This window comes from Mustela nivalis, assembly GCF_964662115.1.
Source record: "Mustela nivalis genome assembly, chromosome: 2".
NCBI lineage: Eukaryota > Metazoa > Chordata > Mammalia > Carnivora > Mustelidae > Mustela > Mustela nivalis.
This window is the reverse complement of record NC_139021.1, coordinates 25,795,742-25,817,866: the sequence shown is the minus strand read 5'-3', so window position 1 is coordinate 25,817,866 and position 22,125 is coordinate 25,795,742. Positions and strand designations below refer to the sequence as shown.

The window sequence follows — 22,125 nt, the reverse complement described above, 5'->3', positions numbered from 1 at the left end:
TATAGTTGTATTAAGCCTCACATTTTATAAATACTGCATTAACTTCTTTTTGGTTTACAAATCAGCTTATTTGCAAATTGAATTCATTCTTACCATCACAGGTTGGGAGTGGATGACTCCACCAGTGGTTTTTTTCACACAGAAGAGGCTCTTCATGGCTCAGCCTGTATCCAGGATCACAACTAAAGGAAACAGTAGAACCTATGGAGAAATCGTGACCATAGCGACGGCCGTGTACAGGAATGCCAGGGTCCAGGCAAGAATAAGTGTTCACTGTAACACCTAGAAAACAAAGAGAAAATGATAGAGAGTAAGTTTGATGGTTTCAAATTTGCCAAAATGGATTCCTATTTCTTGAAAGGACTGTGAGTTATGATTTTCACAAATATGTTAAGGTGTGCATAGCTTTATTTAAACAACCAGCAATTGTCTTAACAAATTTGTTTTGACATTTTTTACTCACAAAGCCCATGTTCAGATCACTTAGTTATGTAAGAACCTGATGAAAACGTATAATTATCAAACTTTATACTGGTATAAATTATATAGATAAAGGGGCACCTGGGTGGCTGAGTCAGTAAAGTGGCTGACTTTTGACTTTGGCTCAGGTCTTGATCTCAGGGTCCTGGGATTGAGCCTCAGGTCAGGCTCTGGGCTCAATGGGGAGTCTGCTTGGGATTCTCTCCCTCCCTCCCTCCCTTTTCCTCCACCCCGCCCCTTGTTCTCTCTCTCTCTCTCTCAAATAAATAAATCTTTAAAAAATTGTGTAGGTATAAATACGTACGGATATATGAAAGTATGAGTGCCAGTAACTTTCTAAGTAAGAGTACAATTGCTCCAGTGGCTACTTGTCGGGATTTTCAACAGTCTGCCCTGTACCCGGTGTCTCCTGATAAAAACCTTCCTTGTGACTTATAATGTATAGCTGAAACCACACCGTGAAAACGCTCTTCCCTTGATAAGATGTGGTTTCCCAACATTGGCCCTGTTGAGTTTTTCTTTGCCCTGGGGCTGTCCTGTGCTTTGCAGTACGTTCACCAGCATTCCTGACCTCTACCTTCTAGGGTCATGACAACCATGTCTCCAGATACTGCCAAATATTCCCTGGGATGTGAAAAATGCCCTAAATTAAGAACTGATGTATAAGGTAAAATAAATAATTACCTTCCTCTTCCCAAATAAAAGGCTTAAGCAATGAATTACTATTGCTTTTATATTCCAAAAATATAATAATTAGCATTTCCAAATTACATCTGAGTAAATCACATTCACAAGATAAACTATTTATTTGTATTTGCTATCCAATTTTAAAACAAAGCTAAACAAAATACTAAAAACATTGTAGTTCAATTTATAAAGAGACAAATTATACATTTTTAAATATATTTATCAAGCTTATCCATTTCATTTAACTGTTGTTTTTAATTAGAAACTAAAAATAACAAAATCTTATCTTCAACACAATTACTTTATTATTTTTTCTATTTTTTTTCAACACAATTACTTTATTATGCTATATTCTTCTTCTCAATGTGACCATTTGTCTTCTAGGTATCCAAGGCTTTGAGATCTTTGTTCATCTTTGAATCCCTCTCATATTGTGTTTTTTCCCCCATAAAATATGTCTGAAATCTGTCCTCATTGAAAAGCACCATGTCATTTACTTCTCTTACCCTACCCAAGGCCTTCATCACTTTAATGCTGTAATACAAACAATGATGTCTGCCCTCTCTTTAGTACCTTTCATCTCCAATCTATCTTGATATAATTTTGGACACATATATCCCTAAAATATGATATTTAATTGTTTTTATACCCTACTTTTCATGGCACCAAGTTCAAAGTTATCACCTAGAGATTCAAGACTTCCAAACTGAACTATACTATTTGTAATTTCCACTATTTCTCAGTAGTCATCTTTCCTACTAGTCAAGTTAAGTTTCCATATTAGTTTTATATTTTATTTCACTGCCACAAATATACTCAATCATCCCTTTACTTTATAAAATCTTCTCAATTTTTAACAGATAAGCTTAGATGCCCTCTCTTTCCAGTCATGATGCTTAGCCCATAAATAACTTTTCTTTATCCCAAACTCCTATTTTTTAGTGAAATCTTAAGAAATCAGGGAAGTGTGGGCTTGAAGAAGTCACATAAAAGGTAAATCATGGTAAAAACAAAATCAAACAAATGTAATTCTCCAAAAGTGATTTTAATAGTTTCAGATTATTCCGAGTAAAGGTCAGTGAATAGTAGTACAAGGTTAGTTATTTCATTTGTCCTTGTCTCTACAACTGACAGATAAAGTAAAATAATGTGTTTCATGTCTTTTTATGTACTGTATACATCTATAGTCACAGAATAAGTCTAAGAAGATATTTCATAATTATTGATAAGCAAATAAACCAGGGTAATGGAAATGCTTTGATTCCTCTACATCTCCCCTATGTATTGACTTTAAATACAACAACCATTATTTAAATAGTACCTTCTCTTGGATGTCTTCCATTTCCCATAGTTGAAAAAAAAAAAAATATATATATATATATACATGCATACAAAAATTAGGTCTTTGGAGATGGGTATCTGTGTCTACAAATTTGTTCCATATCCATTTATAATTCTATTATTTTATATAATATTTATATTTCCAAGAAGACTTAACTATATTTGTATTTAAAAAAGTACAACATAATGAACAGAACTTTTTCTTGGGAGTGGGAGTGGAAAATAACTGTACTGAAACAAAAAATGGGTTATGTTCCTAAATTCTAGTCCATGTTGTTATTATTATTATTTCTAATATATTTTGAAAACTATGAATCTTGTGTTATTGGTATGGTTTTTGCAATCTCCCTGTTTTGAGAGAAATTCGAGTTGGGTAAATAGCACCCCAGGAAAGGGTTGCAATGAAAATCTGGAGTGCAAACAGTGGTAGCCGCACAAATAATCCTTCCCATCACATTTTGGTCTCCCAGAAAAATCAAGTCTTCTTTTTTAATGGATTTAATTTGGGGAAAAAAAAAAAAAAGAAAGAAAGAAAGAAAAAAAAAATTCACTAAATACCAAGTACATATTTAAAGTTTTAATTAGTATAATAATTAAAATTTCATTCTACTGATTTGGGGGTTTGTGAATGGCTCATTTAAAAAAAAGATAGTTTGGTTACCTCCAGCTGGGGAATTCACTAAGTAGCAACAACAAAAAAGAGGTCTTTGCTTCTTTGTTTTCTTGAAAAGAAGCGGCTTGTGATGTTAGAGATTATTTCACAGTAGTAATCAAATCACAATGTTAAATAGAATAAAAATGAGAGAAAGCAATCTCTTATCATTGAATTTAAATAGAACTTTACTGTCTTTGAGCCAGATTTGACCCAAACCAACATTCAGTGTGTCTTTGATCAACCATAGCCTCTCTACCACTCAGCCTCCACTCTGCCTTTTTCATCATTAGCCTCCAATGGTAACTTCCACCATTACCAAAAGTCTATGGGTGACAAACTCTCTGACTGTGACAAAGACGCTCTATCTTGAATAAATTTAGTCAGGCTCCTCTGAATCCTTTTAACTGGACCTCACCGGTAGCCCATATAGTCCAGTTTTAGCAGCAATCCTCCTGGGTCAGTTTACTGAAAGTCCCCCTCCCTTGATATCTACTCAAATTCCTTATTCCCCACCCTCAATATCTTCTCACTCTAGCCTGCCTTCAGCAAAAATCCTGCCTGGTGGCTTTAGTTGATCCCCACCTCTAATCTTCTGCTCCCCTTAGCAATTTCCCATCCACTGATTCTGCCGCCCCTGACCCCCCAACACTCTGCTCCTTGGCTATAAAGTTCCACTTGTAGTCAGAGTTGAGCTCAATCTTTCTCACTTTATAGGAAACCCCAGTATAGTAAAAGACTGATCTATTGTTTTAACAAGTGTCTGAATAATTTCTTTTATAATAAAGATACATTTGAGCTTTACTCCTCATTTTAATTCCTCGTCTGATTAATTTTCAAAGAAAAAATATGAGCTATTATTCAATGATTACTTACTGCATGTTAACTATTATAAAAACACATTGCATGTGTGATTTTACTTAATTCTTAAAATTGTCTTCTGTCTGACATGTGATCAAGACCATACACCTTGGTTGGAGTGGGACTGAATGTGATTTGTTAGGTATAGAATATAGCAATGGATTAAAGGAAAAGTGCCTGCCCTTCTGTAACATATTGATAAAAATTAATTGCTGATAAGAATTAATTTTGAAATATATTTCAAAAAATGACTACTCTGACTCAACTTCAACACATACATAAACTAAAAATCTCAACTAAGGCTCTTCAGTTCATTTGAATTCCTGAGTGTGTGTTAATTTCTTGTTATATTTTACAATAATGTTTAGGAAATATACTCCCATGCCATAAAGCACTAACTAAAAAGAGAAGTTAATATAATTAAATAATATTATAGACAATACAATCTTTAAAAGAGTAATGAATATATGTTTATTATGGTTTTAAAAGCCCATGAGCCCATTGATCAAATCTATTGATCTGATCTATTGAAACTGAATGTTTTAAATGGAAAATGTGTGCAATTAATGTGAGTAAAATATAAAAGAATAAATTTATGAAGTATGTTTTAAAGGAATCTGTCAATGTTCATATACATCTTACATTGATTGTTACTTTTAATGGCTTTTCAGAATTGTGCACAAAAATCTAGTACATGGGGCAACTTGGTGACTCAGTGGGTTAAAGCCTCTGCCTTTGGCTCAGGACATGATCCCAGGGTCCTGGGATCAAGTCCCACATCCGGCTCTCTGCATAGCAGTGAGCCTGCTTCCCTTCCTTTCTCTCTGCCTACCTCTCTGCCTACTTGTGATCTCTGTCAAATAAATTAAAAAAAAAAAAACTACTATATGAACTCATTGTTTAAAATTTGTTGTCTGCTACTTCTGAGATTTCCCTAGTATTTCCTTTTGTGATGTTGTTAGATAGATATTGTGGAAAATCTTTTGCAGAATTTACTAAAACACATACCTTGCAAAACGTTAGCATTGTCATCGGTCAAGAAATTTTATCTTAATAAATCTTGGAGTTCTTTTAGTGATACAATTATAATACCAAATGCAGGGAAGAGAGAATAGGGAATATTTTGGCTTTACTTACTTTCATAATGAATCTTGAAACCGTTATTAGAACGGCTGTTGTCTGTTGTAAATAGAAGGTATATAAAATTACTGCTACTGAATAGAAACTGGGGCACTTGTGTACCATTGTAGGATCCAAGCAAGGGTGACAGAAGATTTGGTCCATCATGTACTTCCAGAACATCATAATTCAGTTCAGTCTGAAATCTAGGATTAAGAGACACATGTGAAAATATATTTATTAGGATAACATTGTAAGAGAAATAATAATTTAGATTGCTATTTAAATGACTAAACTTTTTACAATTTTATATTATAATTTTTCTTTAGCTTATCTAATATTATACATATCATATAAGACCTCATCATGTGCAAATACCTAAATTGTAAACTCTTATTCTTATGGAAAATTATCATTAAAGAGGTATGTGTATATATTTGTTGTTTATAAATAAGTTTTCTTTCAAATATGGAGTATCCTCAGTAAACAAATGGTTTTTTCATTAACCAAGCATTTTGGGAGTCACCTTTCTTTTACCTTCTTCCTTGTATGGAAAACTACGTGATTCATACTTATCTTTAATCTATTAATCAGATTCTCATCTTACTTGTATATATATTTCAAATCTGACTTCTGCTTTAAAATGTGGTCTTTTTTTTTTTTTTTTTTTTTTTGGACAAATCTACTTTGGCCATTAAAAACTTGGTACAGTTTCATTTCAAAATAGTGATCCTAATTATAAGTAGGTAATGATAATAACAGTGATGTAGTTGATGTTCACTAAATGCTTGCTCTGATAAATATTTTATCTATATTCATTTATCCAAAGCTCATACTAACCCTGTAAGTTAGCACCTATTATCATACTCATTTTTCAGATAAGAAAACTGAGGCCTGAAGAACTTAAATAGTTTAAATTAAGTCTTTCCATCCCTAACCACTATACTATGCTATGCTACACTGGCTGGTTTTATTTTTTAGATTTTTGGTGGTACTTACTGCTAATGTTTTTGATTCTCTTAAAAGATGCATATTTTATAAATGCAATCAACACAAAGCCACTTTTAACATGCATATAATATTATTAATAAAATAGCATTTTAAATGCTATTTAAAAAGTGCAATTGAAATATGTTTCAATCTGTACCACTTTTACACCCTGTTAAGCAATATACTTATTAAAATGAATGAATTTCATAAGCTTATCTTGGTTTTTATTTTGCAATATGGAATATATTGCATTGGTCTAAAAATAACTTTTCCAAAAATAAAATTTAGAATAGGAAATGTATAGGAACACATTATGTCCTTTAAGTAAATGATCAGACGATTGTACATTGTGAATCCATTATTTGGTTGTTTTGTAGTCAGTCTATTGGAGTATTAAAATTGGAGTTTCACTTGGATAGTTAGTCAGCTGATAATAACCAAATTAAAATGCACAGAAGAGTCAGAGATTACTTTGAATTGAAACATAAAGAGACAATTCTTAATAGAATAGCAACATTAACGGGTGATATAGAGAACACTGTTCAGTAGGAGTGAACCCTTAAAAAGAAAATGATCACAGATTTGCCCTAAGGAACTATAAAAATACATTAGAGTAACAAGGGAAATGAATTAGGTTTACACAATAATTTTAATTTCTTTCATTTTGTGTTTCAAGATAGTCATATACATCTCTCATAAACTGCCTCAATCTAGTATTCATTTGTTTATGACATTAAATTTATTGTTTATCATAAACAAATGCTGTGGAACCAGGAGACGATATTAAAAATGAAATTGAGCCTAATCTTACTCAGCTTTTGTTGTCTTTTAAAAACATTCTTGATGTAATCCAAAGTCATTCTGACCAAATTGAAATAGTCCTCATTAATTTAAAAGTTAAAAAAAAAAGTGGCTATCTGGAAGAGTGATACTGATAGTTATGGTCTAGGAGTTGAGGACAGGAAAAGGGATAAGAGAATAGGCTTAGGATGATTAATAGTAAATTGTCGCCCTCGGCCCGCAAGGACGACAATGAGCCTGGTATGGTGTTAATGCTTCATTTCCGTTTATTTAATCAACTTCCTTAGCTTATATACAGCAGGGTGACCAATAAGGGGTCAAGCAATGGGGACAGCCAATGAGAGTCCTGTTACTATGCTGATTAAATTTGATACAGCCAGTAACTATGTCCTCCTTTAGGCGGGCTTCACCAGAAAGTTCATTGTATACTTGCAGCATGTTTTGCTAGCAGTGAGCCAAGCACCTTCTTGTAATGGCGGGGACTTTCCCGGCTGGAGGCAGTCCCTGACAGTAAATGAGTTCATTTAGAAACTGCCAAATATTGAGAAAATTGAGAAACTGTTGGAAGAAACAAAGCAAAATTCCTCTGCAGGTCTGAAAATAAGACTTGTAAACTTTTCAGCTATGTAAGAGATAAGCAGTTTAAAAACCACATATGTTCTTTGGCATTATTATTTTGCTTTGTGTTTGATAGGAAATTCAATTTCTTCAGATTTCATTGACTTAAGGTATTTGAGACAATTTCAAGGAGCCAAATAGTGGCTAATATATTTGTGATGTTTTTTAGTTTTTGTTTGTTTTTGTTTTTGCTTTTTACCCTGTAGATTAAATCTAGTCAACTGTTATATTTGAGAATATAGGAAAATGGCTATGCTATCTTCATTATAGTATTTACTTAAAATTTCATTTTAACCCAATTAGTTTAAATTATTCCTGGGTACAAGAAAGCAAGGGACATAATTCAGTAAAAAACACAATGCCTTATTTGGAACCAAATTCTATGAAAAAGCATTCTCAGAATGACAGAAACTATTAAAGAGCTAGCAATCAGTGTTCTTACAAGAGCTTGGTTGGAAATCAGAAGGGAATTGGGTTTTTCAAGTCATAATTCTTATTCAATACTTCAAAGAGGATATCTTATTTTTAAAACAATCTTATAAGGGAAATGAAACACAAAGATATTATAGGATCAGTAAACAAAGAAGTGACAGATGTGCATATTTCTAATTTCAAGGTGACTATTTTATACCTCTAACCTAATGGATAAACCTCGTGTTTATTTTTTAACTTGAGCAAGTTCCTTGCTCACTGTTTTGTGACTGAGCTACTCCTAACCATGTGATGGCTCTTTAAGAGGTGTATTATTTTAAAGGAATCAATTTTCTGACAAAACACATGGGATATGGACAAGCCTAAAGCAAAATCTCATACCCTTAAAGGATCTTTAGAAAAGAAGAAATGTAGGAGGGTATTTATATAATTTTCCTTTCAAATAGCTCCAATTCAAGAATCTTATGGGTGTGTGTGTGTGTGTGTGTGTGTGTGTGTGTTATGTGTGTGTATATAGGAGGGAAAGGTAGATAGAGGACTCAAGCCCCCAAACTTTTCCGTTGAGAACATTTTTTTAAGAACAGAGACTTCATTAATTTTAGTTATATAAAGTAGAATTCAAAAGAAATATACCAATATAGCTATGCCCTGTCTATTCTAAAATAGTGAAAATAACATCAATATAATTCTTAATGTATTTCTAACTTTTGATTCTTCCCATGTTTGAGTTAATTAACAAGGAATAGTTTCATATATACGTGTGTGTATGTATGTGTGTGTATATATATACATACACACATCGGTATCATTGGTATCAAGCAGGTGAAGGAGGTTCATAATTTGCTTCAGAGAGTGACTTAGGGATTAAGAAAAGAGGCACAGTTGACAAGTCTGGCTCCGTGGTGCTCAAAGGAAGAAGACAAAATCTTTGGACTCTGGGAATCATTTCTCACCGCAGGCCTGTTCTGGCTGACCTACAGAACTGTTTATTGTTGCTGTGCACAAAGTCTAGCATTGAAAATCACTTTTCAGTGTGACTCTTGCTTACATCCTACCTTAAAGGATTTGTGTCACAGTAAGCAGATAAGAGAATAAGAAAGTAGCAGCATAAAAAGTGCTAAGTAAGTATATTTATCAAAATTAAATGGGATTTTTGTCTATTTAACTGGCATTACAGTTTATAAAAATTGCTGAGTTTTTTTTTTTTTGTTTGTTTGTTTGTTTTTTTTTTTAATCAGGAAGGGAAGTCTGGGATGGTTTAACTTAGAATACAGGTTATAGAATGTACATTAATTCACTTTAGAGAATTCTGAAGATATCTGCCCACAATAAGCAAGCAGCAAAGAGACCCATGTAACTGCCTATTAGTAGGGATAGAACATACATGTTAAAAACTTTGGACAGAGAAAATGTGTCTTCAGACAGAAGTATAAAATCAAAAGTCACAAGTGCGGTGCTATGAATGATAAGCACTGCTTTGCAATCTGCTTCTTGAGTTGGCAACTCTAGATCACCTACTTAGGGCTCAGAGATATCATGTGTTATTTATTTATTTCATGATGGTTAATGACTCTCATTAGCAAACCAGGAGATGCTTTTTTCATAAAACAATGCACTTTGTGCTAATAAAACTTAAACTAATTTTCTAGTGATACCATTTTATGCTTATGTGTGGCTTTAAACTGAATATAAAATAATAAAAATGAGCTATTTTTAAAGTTGTCTACCACTGGAGTCAGCTGGGAGGTGGAGAAACAGTGAATTCTTAGGAGAACACTAATCTTTGATTAAGGAACAAAATCTAAATTTGCAAGTTTGTAAAGAAAAACAAAATCCACCCCAGGTCCCAATCCCCAACATCACCCACTTGGAAGCTCACAGAAACAAACAGTTAAACTGCTCTGCATAATAAAGTAAGAGTAGAAGTTTACCCTGCTTTATACTGGAAGGAGTACTGAGAGGTAGAAGAAGAAGGGTTGAAGATCCTGGGTGTGGACAAGGCCAGAGGCAGTGAAGAGTCTGGGATAAGAGAGGGCACTGGAGAGATACACACAATCATTCCTGAGATGGGGATTACCAGGAAAAATTTAAGACAGTGCAGTAATCCTCTTTGGTTATCCCTGTATTAAGGTTTTTGTGAGAAGGAAGGACAGTGATACAAATAAGGAGCCGCATAAGGAGTTGAGGAGGGTAGCAGCCTCCAGAGCTCACAACTGAGATGAGGCTAAGAGCAGGATTTCAGAGCCAGGAGTAAACAAATGCAGCCCAGAAGTTCTGAAATTTAAGGAGAGCCCCCACTTTCCTCTGCATATAAGATGAGGCTCAAGTATTTTTATTTAGATATTGAAGGGTAATGATACGGTAAGAAAGATATGGGTGACAGATGTTATAAAGTATGGGAGTGTAAGACATTTTCAATTGTCTTAACATCATAATACCTCACACAGAATAATGTTATGTCCAAAACAGGAAGTATTAAAATTATGTACTTGTACCTATAATAATGTACTTATTTAAGATGAATCAGTTATGATAGGAAAATATGCTAATCCTTCAAGTGTGATGCAAATTTAACAAATTAAATATGCAATAAATATCTCATTGACATGAATAAATATAATATTTTAAATTATTAAATGATATAATCAATATTATTATGTTATATTACATAATCCAAACCAAATAGAATTAAAGTAAGTTTGGTTAATTTGGGTCCCACATTCATGGAACACTGTTATGTGATGAAGATTTTATTCTGAATACATCATATGCTTTTCACTAAAATTGCTATGGCAACACAGGCTATATCATTGAATAAAGGGTATGATTTCAACATCATAACAAAAAACTCTGCCAAAGTATTCTAAATATAAACTTAAAAAAAATGTGTAAGTCATTGTTATGGGCTGAATTATATCCCTCTAAAATTCATATGTGAAGTCCTAACCCCTAGTACCACAGAATGTGCCTATATTTAGAGAAGTGTCCTTTAAAGATATAATTAAGGTAAAATGAGAACATACAGGTGGTCCAGCATGACTGATCTCCTTATAAGAAGAGAAAATTCAGCAACAGACATACACTGAGAGAAGACCAGGTGAAGATATAGGGAGAAGATAGCCAACTATAAGTCAAGGAAAAAGGCCTCAGAAGAAATAACCCTGTTGACACCTTGATCTCAGACATCCAACCTCCTGAACTGTGAGGAAATAGATTTCTGTTGGTTAAGCCACTTGGCCTGTGGTATCTTATTAGACAGCCATAGCATACAAATTCAGTTATAGTAAAGTTGTATAGGCCACAGTAAGGTAGGATGGTCTCGTGTGAAATGTTTAATACTTTACAGCTGTCAAATAGAATTTGTTTTCTTGAGTTTTAACACTAGTATGGATAAATTAATTCAATGAAGAACTTCTTGTATTAGGGAAGGATCATGTTATATTTGTAAAATTCAATCATCAGTATAATTCTGCTATGTTTATATTTTCTATGTGAATATAATGCTTACAAAGTTTCCTTTTTTAAAATAAAGGGATTGAAAGATGATGGGAATTGACAATATAATTGGGAAATTATATACATACTTCCATTTCAATTTGTAAATTGTGATCCAATCACAGACCGGAAGCTTTAGTCTTTTAACTTTTTAATATTTAATATTGTAATCTTTCATGGCATAGATTATTTGATCACAAAACTATTTTTCCTAGGAAAAAAATGCTCAACTGGCCAATCATTAACACACATTAATTTGACATAGCCATTTTTCTGAAGGACTTGAGGGTATAGATATGCAGGTGGTGTGTTTAAGTGTTTTAAGCTGTATTACAATATAAATGCAAATGTGTTTATAGCACTTTGCCATTCAAAATACAGCAGAACACACAGGCCTTTTAAAATCAGGACAAGTAAACTCATTAAGTTAAAGGTCACATGTTCTTATCTCAGTAGTGCATATATGTATATAAAGCATATGCATATAAAGCATATGTATATAAAGCAAAAAAGGTCCATTTTGCATATCTCCATAGTACTGACAGAACATTAAACAAATAGAAAATTAACTTGAAAGCAGCCTGAAAGGTTCAAAGGGACAAACTGAAACATTCAAGGCACAGAAATCAACTATTGCATTAAAATTATACATTGATTTAGTAAATAAAATGGATAATGCCAACTATTCTTTTAGATAATCTGTAGTTTTTTAAAGGTAGAAAAATATTTGTAGAGACCTTTCAAATGTAATTTTGATAGAGTGTCCAGGTTCAGCTTCAATCACCCACTCACAATTCAAAGAGTCTTTGTAGTATCCTGGCCATCCCGGGGAGAGAATCAATCCACTGGGAGCTGAAAAATGGCCACCACATGGAGCTGAAAATATGAAATCAGAGAACAAGTAAGAACAGAAGTTTTAGAATAAGTAGTAGAGATTATTATTAGTACCAACTATAATTTTTAAATGAATTTCTGCACGTCCTTTTAAAACGTTATTTAATAATGTTTTGAAGGTAAAGCTACATCTGGTCCTCTTACTGAGTGATAATTTTCCTTAGAAAGAGTAATTTACTTTCTGAAATATGGCTTTGCTATCCACACAGCGTGTCAGATAAACTGATCATCTTCAAGTGTCCTAAAATATCCCTTACATGCATTCTTGTGTCTCCATTTTCATTTTCAAGGCTTGAAAACAATGTAAATTGTCAGTTTTAGTTTCTCTCTTTTATTTTCTGGCTTACATTAGCAGATACTGCTAATTCATTCTACACACTGTCTAAAACTCTAATCTTCCTTATTCTAGAGTTCCTACTACAATTTGGGCCTTCATTGATTCAGCCTCTTTTCTGATTTCCCATCCGTTGATTTCTCTCCTGCTTCAGTCCAGCTGTCAGAATAATATTCTTCAAATTACAGTTTCATTATACCATTCCCTTTCCTAGACATCTATTTTGATCCCTTTTCCTTTAACATTAGATTCAAATCTTCAGCTTATCGCTTCCAGTATATAATTTTCTGCTTTTCTCTAAATATACACACAATTGAAATCGTAATGACAACATTATAATTCCAGTAGGTACTGATTAGGTCTTTTGGTGTAAACACCTCATTTTGGAGATGAATAAACCAAGTCCAGAGAAGAGCAACTCCCCAAGGCTCACAAGGCTTACTAAATTTTAAAAGTACTTTCCAGTTATTTTTTTATAAAACAGGACCTCAAAATGGGTCTTCTCCCATTATTTCCCAGTATTGGTAAATGAAATCACCAACCATGGAGTTACATAAGCCAGGAAGCTAGAGGTAAGTATCTTTCATATTTCCATAATCTTTTTCATGTAATCCCATATCCAGGCCATCCTCAAGCTCACTCTTGTTTCTCCATCTCTATAGCCACCATCTTAGTTAAATTATCATATCATCATCTCATCCTTCCAACAAACCTTCATCTTTCCTTTTTTTTTTTTTTTTTTTAAGATTTTGTTTATTTATTTGAAGGTAGGGGGAGGGAGGGAGAATGAGAGGGAGAAGCTGACTCCCACTGAGCAGAGGACCCCATGTGAGACTCGATTCTAGGACCCTGAGATCATGACCTGAGCTGAAGGTAGATGCTTCATTGACTGAGTCACCCAGGTGACCCGCTAACTGACCCTTTTAACTGGTCTTTTCATCCACACTAACTATCCTTCATACTATAGCCAGAGGTTTTTTTTTTTTTTTCAACCACAAATCAGACCATATCCTTCAATGGCTTCTTTCTGTGTTGACTAATAAGGTACTGCATAATCTAGTTTCAACTCTAGCGTAGATTCTGAACTTACCTACTTGACTCTGCAGCCCAGCTACCTTAGCCTACTCTGTACCTTCAGGAAGTACATACGGAAAACAAAAATGGAGCAAAGAGTATTTAATTACTGAAAATTATTCAGGAAAGAAAAAAGAAAAAGATCAAATGTATACTGTATTAACTTTCCAACATAATAGAGACCATTCTTGATGATTCCCTGTTATATTTTTATTTTCTCTAAATCACTCCATTTAAATTTTATCCCATGTGTTTATATTCTGTGTTGCTTACTTGTTTCTTTCTGTTTTACCTTGCAAAATTTTTAAAAGCTATTGCTCCAGACACTATTTTTATTCATTGGCATTTTTAAAATAATTTGATGTAACCCAAACAGAATAAGAAATATTTGTAAATTGGCCTAGGAATCACACATTACTACAAATATCCAGTTAAGAGAAATATTTTTATGTGAAATTGCCAAAATTTGTTATTTGCATGCAAAAAAAAAAAAAAAAAACAAAAAAACCCTGTCATATAAAATTAGATTTTCTTCCTTCTTAGAATTTAATTTTGTTTCCTAAAAAGCTTTCAAAGGAGACCATTTTCATGCGGATTATTTACTCCTCTTTGTTACAATGACTCATAATTAGGTTTCCTGTAGGGTTATTATGTATTTCAAAAATAAAATTATGTGCATAATAGCCACTTAAATTACCATATTTTAAAAGATAGAATAGAGAGTATCTTAGAGAAGGTCCCGGAAATATGGAAAATCTCTGACAGAAATCCTTAATATGTCATGGACTCATATTGTTTTAGACAAGTATTTGTGCACTTCAGTCTAATTCTCATTAAAAGAGGTAGTCAGTCATAAAACTAGCAACTGAGTAATTGGCCATAAAGGATTAAAAAGTAAAGTACCCAGAAGCATTTTAGCTGGTCCCTCCATCTGAAGTGTGAGGGAGGCAGTTAGGAGGGGCCCTTAGAACAAAGGAGAACATAAAAATGTGGTTACTGATTGTTCTCTGAAAGCACTTCCCTGAAGGTGACCCTACTTATAACATATTCTGAAGCAGCTCCTTTCTCTCTCATATAGGATTGAAACTGTCCAAATTTATCATTCCAAAAGTATGGGAACAGACTCCCCAACAGAATGTGAAACCTAAGAGAAGAGACAGATGGTCAGTGGAGGTCCGTTGGGAAAAGCCTTGTGGTCACAGAGACTAGCAGGCACGTGGCAGGGAATTGTGCACAGGGACAAGCCATAGTGTAGCAATAGCAGCAGACTATGGAGTGGGCAAAATGCAAGAAAAAAATAAGGCGAGGTCAAATGTAGAGAAAAGAGGTGTAGAAATCTGCCCAAAGCAGAAAGCAGTATAGAATACAGGAAAAAAGAGAAAGAGCATGAGCTTTTGAACAAAGAACTACTGACAGGAACAGAAGGCAAGCTGAGACCAAAGCAGAAGTTGACACCCTACAATCTTCCTTTCACTCCTAGGTGGGACAGGTGTGACATTCTTCCAGTAATCTCCCATTTTATGTTAATACCTTGCTAGAGGGGATAAACAATCTTAACCTGATAATGGCAAGGCCTCAAGGCCTCAAGGCCTCAAGGCCTCAGGGATCTTGTAGGTCCTCTTCAGCATATGAAAGTTCTTTTGAAACCTCCCTTTTTCCTTACCTCCCCTAACCTCACAGTATATAACCCACTGCCTCTCACAAGCCCAATGCAGCATCTCTTTATGCCCATGGGTCCTGTCCCTGTGCTTTAATAAACCACTACTTTGCACCAAAGATGTCTCAAGAATTCTTTCTTGGTCATGGGCTCCAAACCTCACCCCACCGAACCTCATTTATATTCTAAAACTTCAACACTAATAATAATATTAGTAGCAAATATTTGAATTTATAAAGAGAAATTTAACTGTAAAAGGAAAAAAAAGTTAGTGGCTTAAACCTTACAACTATGTCATATCCATATACTTCTTACATTAAATTAATAATTTTCTTAAATAGATTACTTATATTTTAACTTCAATGACTTTTTTAAACTTACTCTAAATAAAAATGTCTGTGAAATCGTAGTGCTTATGTAGGACTTATATTTTTCCCCAAATGCCTAAAAATAAATATGCAGCTATTAAAATGTAATAAATACTTAAACATTTAACAACTAAAATAACATTGTGTACCTCCAGGGATAAAGGCAACACAGTTTAACAGAGTTCTGTAAGACAATAACTAAGCTTTCCTGAATAAGGGAAACTGGAATATAAACAAAACAGAAAGAAGATCAAGACCAGACAAGCTACTTTCAAAATTCCATTCATTCATTCATTCATTCATTCACGTATTCATCATTTACTCATTTGTATGTCAGTCATGCAGTAAACAATTGTGTGTCAGGTATGTGTCTATGTGGTATTTGTATTACTTTAACCAATTAACATTTATTGAATATTTCCTATGTGCCAGGAACTATGTGAAAAGTCCCTTGGATTATTTTATATAATGCTCAAAAAAAAAAAAAATCCAGCCACTTTCATACTATTATTATAGATAAGAACATCATAAACATAAGAATTTAAATAATTTGCATGGGTGGGGCCAAGGCCAGCCTCCCTAAGATGGACCACTTTGCATATTGATTATTTTAAATACATGTTACTTAAGAGAAAACCTGTACAAAATGGGCATCCAGATCCTTCTCTGTCCCCTTGAAAGCCGGAAATAAATCTCTCACATGAAAGGTACCTTTCCGTACCGAAGGTAGAGAGATATCCTTAACATCAGAGATGGGAAATTAAGAGCCAAGGAGGCTGAGTAAAAAAACCCTTGTTATTTCGTTTGCTGCCTTACTATTGTGGTCTAAAATCTGGCTAGAATTTCATATCAATTGAAGCTCCCAAGCTTTTCTTTGTCCTGTCAATTCCTCAAAGAATCTTTGCATAAAAAGTACATAATCTGTCTTGCTCATTTCTTTAGGGCCTCCTTGAGCATGTAATAAAACTTTGTTTTATTTCCTTCTGTTAATCCATCTCATATATAGTTTCTGCTATATATAAGATACTCTGCTAGGTCCTGAAATTAAAAAAAAAATAAACCTATAGGACATTTTTTCTGCCCTCAAGAGACACCCACTCTACACAGAATATAGAAATAGCTAACATGCAGAACAAGTACACGCTTGAGCTTGATAGACTGTCTGGAAACACAGGGAAGTCACAAGTAATATCCTAGAGACATTAGGAAGGAGTTCTTGGAGGTGATTTTGTCAGAAGTAAATTTAAATTAAAAAAAAAAAATGAATAGAAGATAAGAGGAGTTGGACAGAGAACAGAGACAAGAAGTGAGAAACATGAACCAGTAGGAGGGAAAGTCAAGTAGTTCTTTGTTTTGGAAGCTTATAGTTTGTGGAGGAAGGAGAGGACTTTTTGGTTTTATGCAGTCATAACTGCTTTTGAAGACTTTTAAACCTAGTGAGCATCTGGGAACTTGCTAAAATGCAGATTTCCAGAACGCACTTCTAGTAGTTCTTAGGTGGGATCCAGAAAGCTGCACTGTTAACAAACCCTCACCACCCCCTGACCTCCCAGGCCATTTTGCTGCTGTTAGCCCATAGACCACACTAACAAAACCTAAGATATGGCTAGTCTGTAGCTTCAAGATTCTCCTGGATAATATCTCAGGTTCCTGAGATAAAGACACAATTTGCATCTGTTAGTGAAATACAGATTGTTGTGTTTAAACCACTCACCCCCCCCCCATTTTTAACAATAAAAAGAGGGCATACCTGATAAATATAAAGTAGACATAGTTCATTTATCTATTTTTATTTTTCTAAGGCCTGAAGAAAGTCTGTTATAAATAATTTGCGTTGGAGTGCTGACTCATTTCTGTGTTACTTTAAGTAGAAGGGACAAATTCAAAATACCCAGTATGTTTTAAGACCTGTATGAAAGAGTCAAAAGTGCTTCAGACTGTATTCAGATAAAATTCCCTTGAATAAAAATGCTATGGAATTCTAGTGTTCCACAGTGGGAGATGCTCTTTCATCTGAGAAGTGGCAGTTAGGTGCTCAGAGGGGAGTTGGGGATGGGAAGAGCTGAGTTTGATCTCAGGGGTTTGGCTGTAAGTGAATTTAAAAAGTGAGCATTCTAACATTCCTTCTGATAGATAGCCTTTCTGGGGAGCTGAGCATGATAAAATTCAGATATCATCTCAGGGATTATCAAACAAGGAGGGTTCTATCCTTGTCCCTCCTTTTTGAACTTGCTTTATGGATAGGTGTGGTAAGTAATCACAGACTCTCTTTAACATCAGCACACTGGATGATTTTTCAAAGAAAATTATGAGAAATGTGTCAGGTCTGAATCTAGGATAAAAAGAGGAAGCCAGAAACACACAAATTAAAGGGCCAGGGTTACAGAGAAATGATCACAGCTCTGCGCCATCTTTCATCTCCATAACCCCTTCATCCCTTCTCCCAGACTCAGCTCTGCAGAGAGTGGGAGAAAACCCCGCAGATTGCTACTGTATCAGCTTCCCTATGGTAGATCTCTAGGAGAACGGAATTTAATACTACATAAACATGTAATTAAAAGTGGGGTCTATTTTTAGATGCATACACATTTTCTCAAGGAGAACCACAAATACATTCTGATCTCTGCATCAGACTGTTACTCTAATTGCTCCCTCAGAAGAACTGCCTCCAAAGAGAATGCAATGTCTGTGAATGAGAAGGGTTTCCAATCCTTTGAGACTAATTGAGTTCAAGAGAAAACCCCTTATCCTCAAAGGGAAAGTTCATCAGGCATGTTGATCCAGCCTTGTCTCCAAAGGGTTCTCCAGGGACTTCAATCCTATTCCATTCACTCAAGGAATTTTCTCAGATATCCCATTAGAGAGGTAGGAAAAATAATTAGCCATGGTTATGCAGAGAATTCTCTGCTGAGGGCAAAGAAATTCTTGCTTGAGTACACATTTTATGTACATTCTGAAATTGATGGAACAAAAACAGAAATGGGTTTCTTTTTATCATTTCCTTCTTATATTCCTTCCCACCTGCCTCCCTGCCTTCCTTGCTCCCTTCCTTTCTTCTTTCCTTCCATCCCTCCCTCCCTCTCTTCCTTCTTTCCTTCCCTTCTTACCTTCCCCTTCCTTCCTTTCCTTCCTTCCTTCCTTCCTTCCTTCCTTCCTTCCTTCCTTCCTTCCTTCCTTCCTTCCGATGATTGCCTTCAAAACTGTACTGCCAAATCTCCATCTCCTTAAATAAATGTTTAACAGATCCTCTAATCTTCTCATCACTTTCAGGACTAAAAAAACTTGGTCCAGTCCAAAACGAATTTTTTTTTTTTTTATCTTATTCTCTCCACACATCTACCCAAGGTACCTCCTTGAGCATTGGCTGAGAGGCTTGGAGAATGGGGAGGAGTGTGCTGCTGGAGGACTTGTACTTGCTGATTCATTCCTCTATTCACTTCAGTATTTAGAATAGTCTCCCCCCATCTTATCTCCTTCCTCTTTCTTTTATGTCTTCTTGCCTGTGGTCTTTTAGGGCTGGGATGGGACAGATTGTGTTGTCAGTCCTTTCCTGGCTATTGCTGTATCCCTCATTACCCCTGACTCTTCCCTAATGCTTTCCATTTGCTGGATATGGAAAATGTTTGCTCTCCATGATAATAAATGAATCTTTTGGAAAGCCCAAGAGTAGGTTAAGGGTGACTTCTCACTGCATAATTCCGTGATATAGGAGAAGCTCAACCTTTTCCAGTCACCTCCTTACTCCCACCCCTGGAAGTATACCCTATGGTCTCAGGTTGTTGGCTTTCCTTCACTTGGTGGTCAGGCTCAGGTACCTTCTTTGGTATTCATTTGATACATAGGAAATTCACATCACTGACTTGCCAAATTGTTTGAATTAGATAGTTCTCCTTCTTTTCAACCTGTCAATTTTCACCAATTTTCCTCCTCTTGCTCAATAAGCACAGAAGACAGATCAGCAACTACTACACTGTATAATCAAATATCTACCTGGGGATTATCATTCCTCTTTCTGCCAGACAACTCCATTCTCTATGAGGGATTCTTCTGAAGCCCCCCCCCCCTCCGGTTGGCTTGCAGAGAAAAAGACTAGTATCCTCCTTCCTATAGGGAGATAAATGAAAAACTGAACAACTTTGACTTCATTGGTTTCAGATAGATTGACAGGTAAGTAGATGACAGATGATAGGTAGATAGACCTAGATCTTGATTTCCCTTTCTTTTTGCTGCTTATATAAATCGGAGGTTGGATACCTGAGATTATGATTGAGAGAGATGAATCAGTTAGAACACAATTAGCCATGAAAGGGGCATCTGGACTTCGATTTATTATTGTTATTATTTTATATATTGGGTATTGAGACTTTTTCTCCTTAGCTGGGTACCAATACCAAAGCAATAAGAAAATTTTCCTCTATACTTTTGTCAGTCATTTTGCTCCCAAAGTTTTTCATGTCAGCCCAGAAAGTTACAATTATAATATTATTGGATATTATGAGTCTCCACAAGGAAGGGGAACTTCTCTTTCAGTTAGTCTTAACTTAGTGTCTTAATTAAATCAACAGCTTTGAGCCAATAGCATTCATCTGACTCTTCCAGTGTATTTCATTAAATGTAATCCTCTTTATCTATAAAGCAGTCCAATGAATGTATTATATCCTAATTATATTCAAGAACATGACCATGTAATCCAGAAGGCCAATATTCTATTTCCATTTTTGTTGAAGGGATTGCTTTAGATCAAAGAGGGCATTGCTAGCTATAGAAGAGTGAGCAGGGGAGATAAAACCCAGGTAAAAATAAAGAGAGATACAGATAGTGTACATGCATCAGAACCCTTCTGAGTCCCAGTGGAGAAATGACTAAGAAGATATTAATCAATGGGCACAGGTGACTAGGACAACAAATTATTTCTACAGAACTAAATAGGGACAAGGGGAGAAACAGTGAGACCAGTTAGGAGGCTTTTGCAGTAATTTGGGCCAGAGGGGATGGTTTCTGGGACCAGGATGTCAGCAGAGGAGGAAGTAAAAACTAGATGAGTTCTGAATATATTTCAAAGGTAGAACTAACATGTTTTTTCCTGATGGACTGTGTATGGTTATAACAGAAAGAAAGGCATCAGAAATTACTCCAAGAGTTTTGGTCTGAATTACTGGAAGAATGGAGTGCTATTAATGATGATGGTGAAAGTCCGTGACAGTATCAAGTTTGGAGTGACAGAGGGAGAGCAGATCAGTTTTGGACAGGTTAAGTTTGAGATGCCTATTAAACATTATGGGGAGATGTTGAGTAGGAAGTTGAATGTAAGACTCTGGACTTCAGGGCAAGGAACTAGACTGGTGATGTAAATTTGAGAGACATCAGCACACAGATATTATTTAATGTTAGAGACTGGGTGACAATTACCCATAGAATGAGTAGAAATAGAGAGGGGGAAAATATTCAAGTCCTAGCTCTGGAACATACAGAGATCATTGAGGTGAGAAGAAACCAGGAAGAGAGCCTAAAATGAGTCTGAGTCATACATTTAATAAAATGAAATTTAATAAAGCATACAATTTTTAGAATGTTTAACTTATTTTTCCCTAAATAGTTAAATAATAATAATTTTAAAGTATTAAGAAACATTAGATTTTTAAAAGTAAATGGTATGTACTTATAACAAAATATCGAATACATTTTAACCCAACTCTCATTTTTGGTCTGTAAATAAATCCTTCTCATCTTTCAGTCTATAAGAGTCGAGTTCAGTAGCTTTAAAAAAGTGACATTCACCAATGAATAATAAATCCTCATACCCAGGAACAGTTTCTTTCTATGACTGCAACAAAGATAGGAGATTTAATTTATGTCCAACTGTCTTGCTTTCTAAAACAGAAAACTCTAGATGACTTAGCACTCACTTCTTGACACCTAGAAAGAGAACTTTCTTGTTTTATTCTAAGTCTCATGGAATGGTATCTTTTCAAGATCTTTTGGGATTTGGTGGCTGGTTTATTACTGGCAAATACAGAAGCAGGCATTTATAAAGTAGATATGCAACCCAGAGAATAGCTTGAAAAGATATGTCAAAAACTCAATCTTTCTCCTTATTCATTTTTTTAAACTAATGCATAATTTCTTATAATGAGGTAGAGAACTGTATTTAACAACCTTCCAAGGAGAAAAAATCTCAACTGAAATTATTAGAATGGGATGAACTAATCTTTCTGGGCGCAGAGCACAGTGGAATGAGTAGGTCTTGTGTTAGTCTAAGGGGCTACATACATGTAAGCAAGGGCATGGGGCTGAGACAGGGAAAATAGAAAGATGGAGAACA

The 22,125-nt window shown here is 34.8% G+C and overlaps 1 protein-coding gene across 5 annotated transcripts in view; it reads right to left on the bottom strand.

The window, feature by feature from the left end:
- The window catches only part of CSMD3 (CUB and Sushi multiple domains 3), a 1,245,805-nt gene that overhangs the window by 407,114 nt on the left and 816,566 nt on the right, over nucleotides 1–22,125 (bottom strand). For all 5 annotated transcript variants that reach the window (XM_082720053.1, XM_082720054.1, XM_082720055.1 and 2 more), the window contains 3 exons: nucleotides 12,214–12,352; nucleotides 5,159–5,346; nucleotides 94–282 (listed from right to left, as the gene is read on the bottom strand). In XM_082720053.1, coding sequence (XP_082576179.1) covers nucleotides 94–282; nucleotides 5,159–5,346; nucleotides 12,214–12,352 — 516 coding nt within the window. The remainder of the gene's footprint in view (nucleotides 1–93; nucleotides 283–5,158; nucleotides 5,347–12,213; nucleotides 12,353–22,125) is intronic.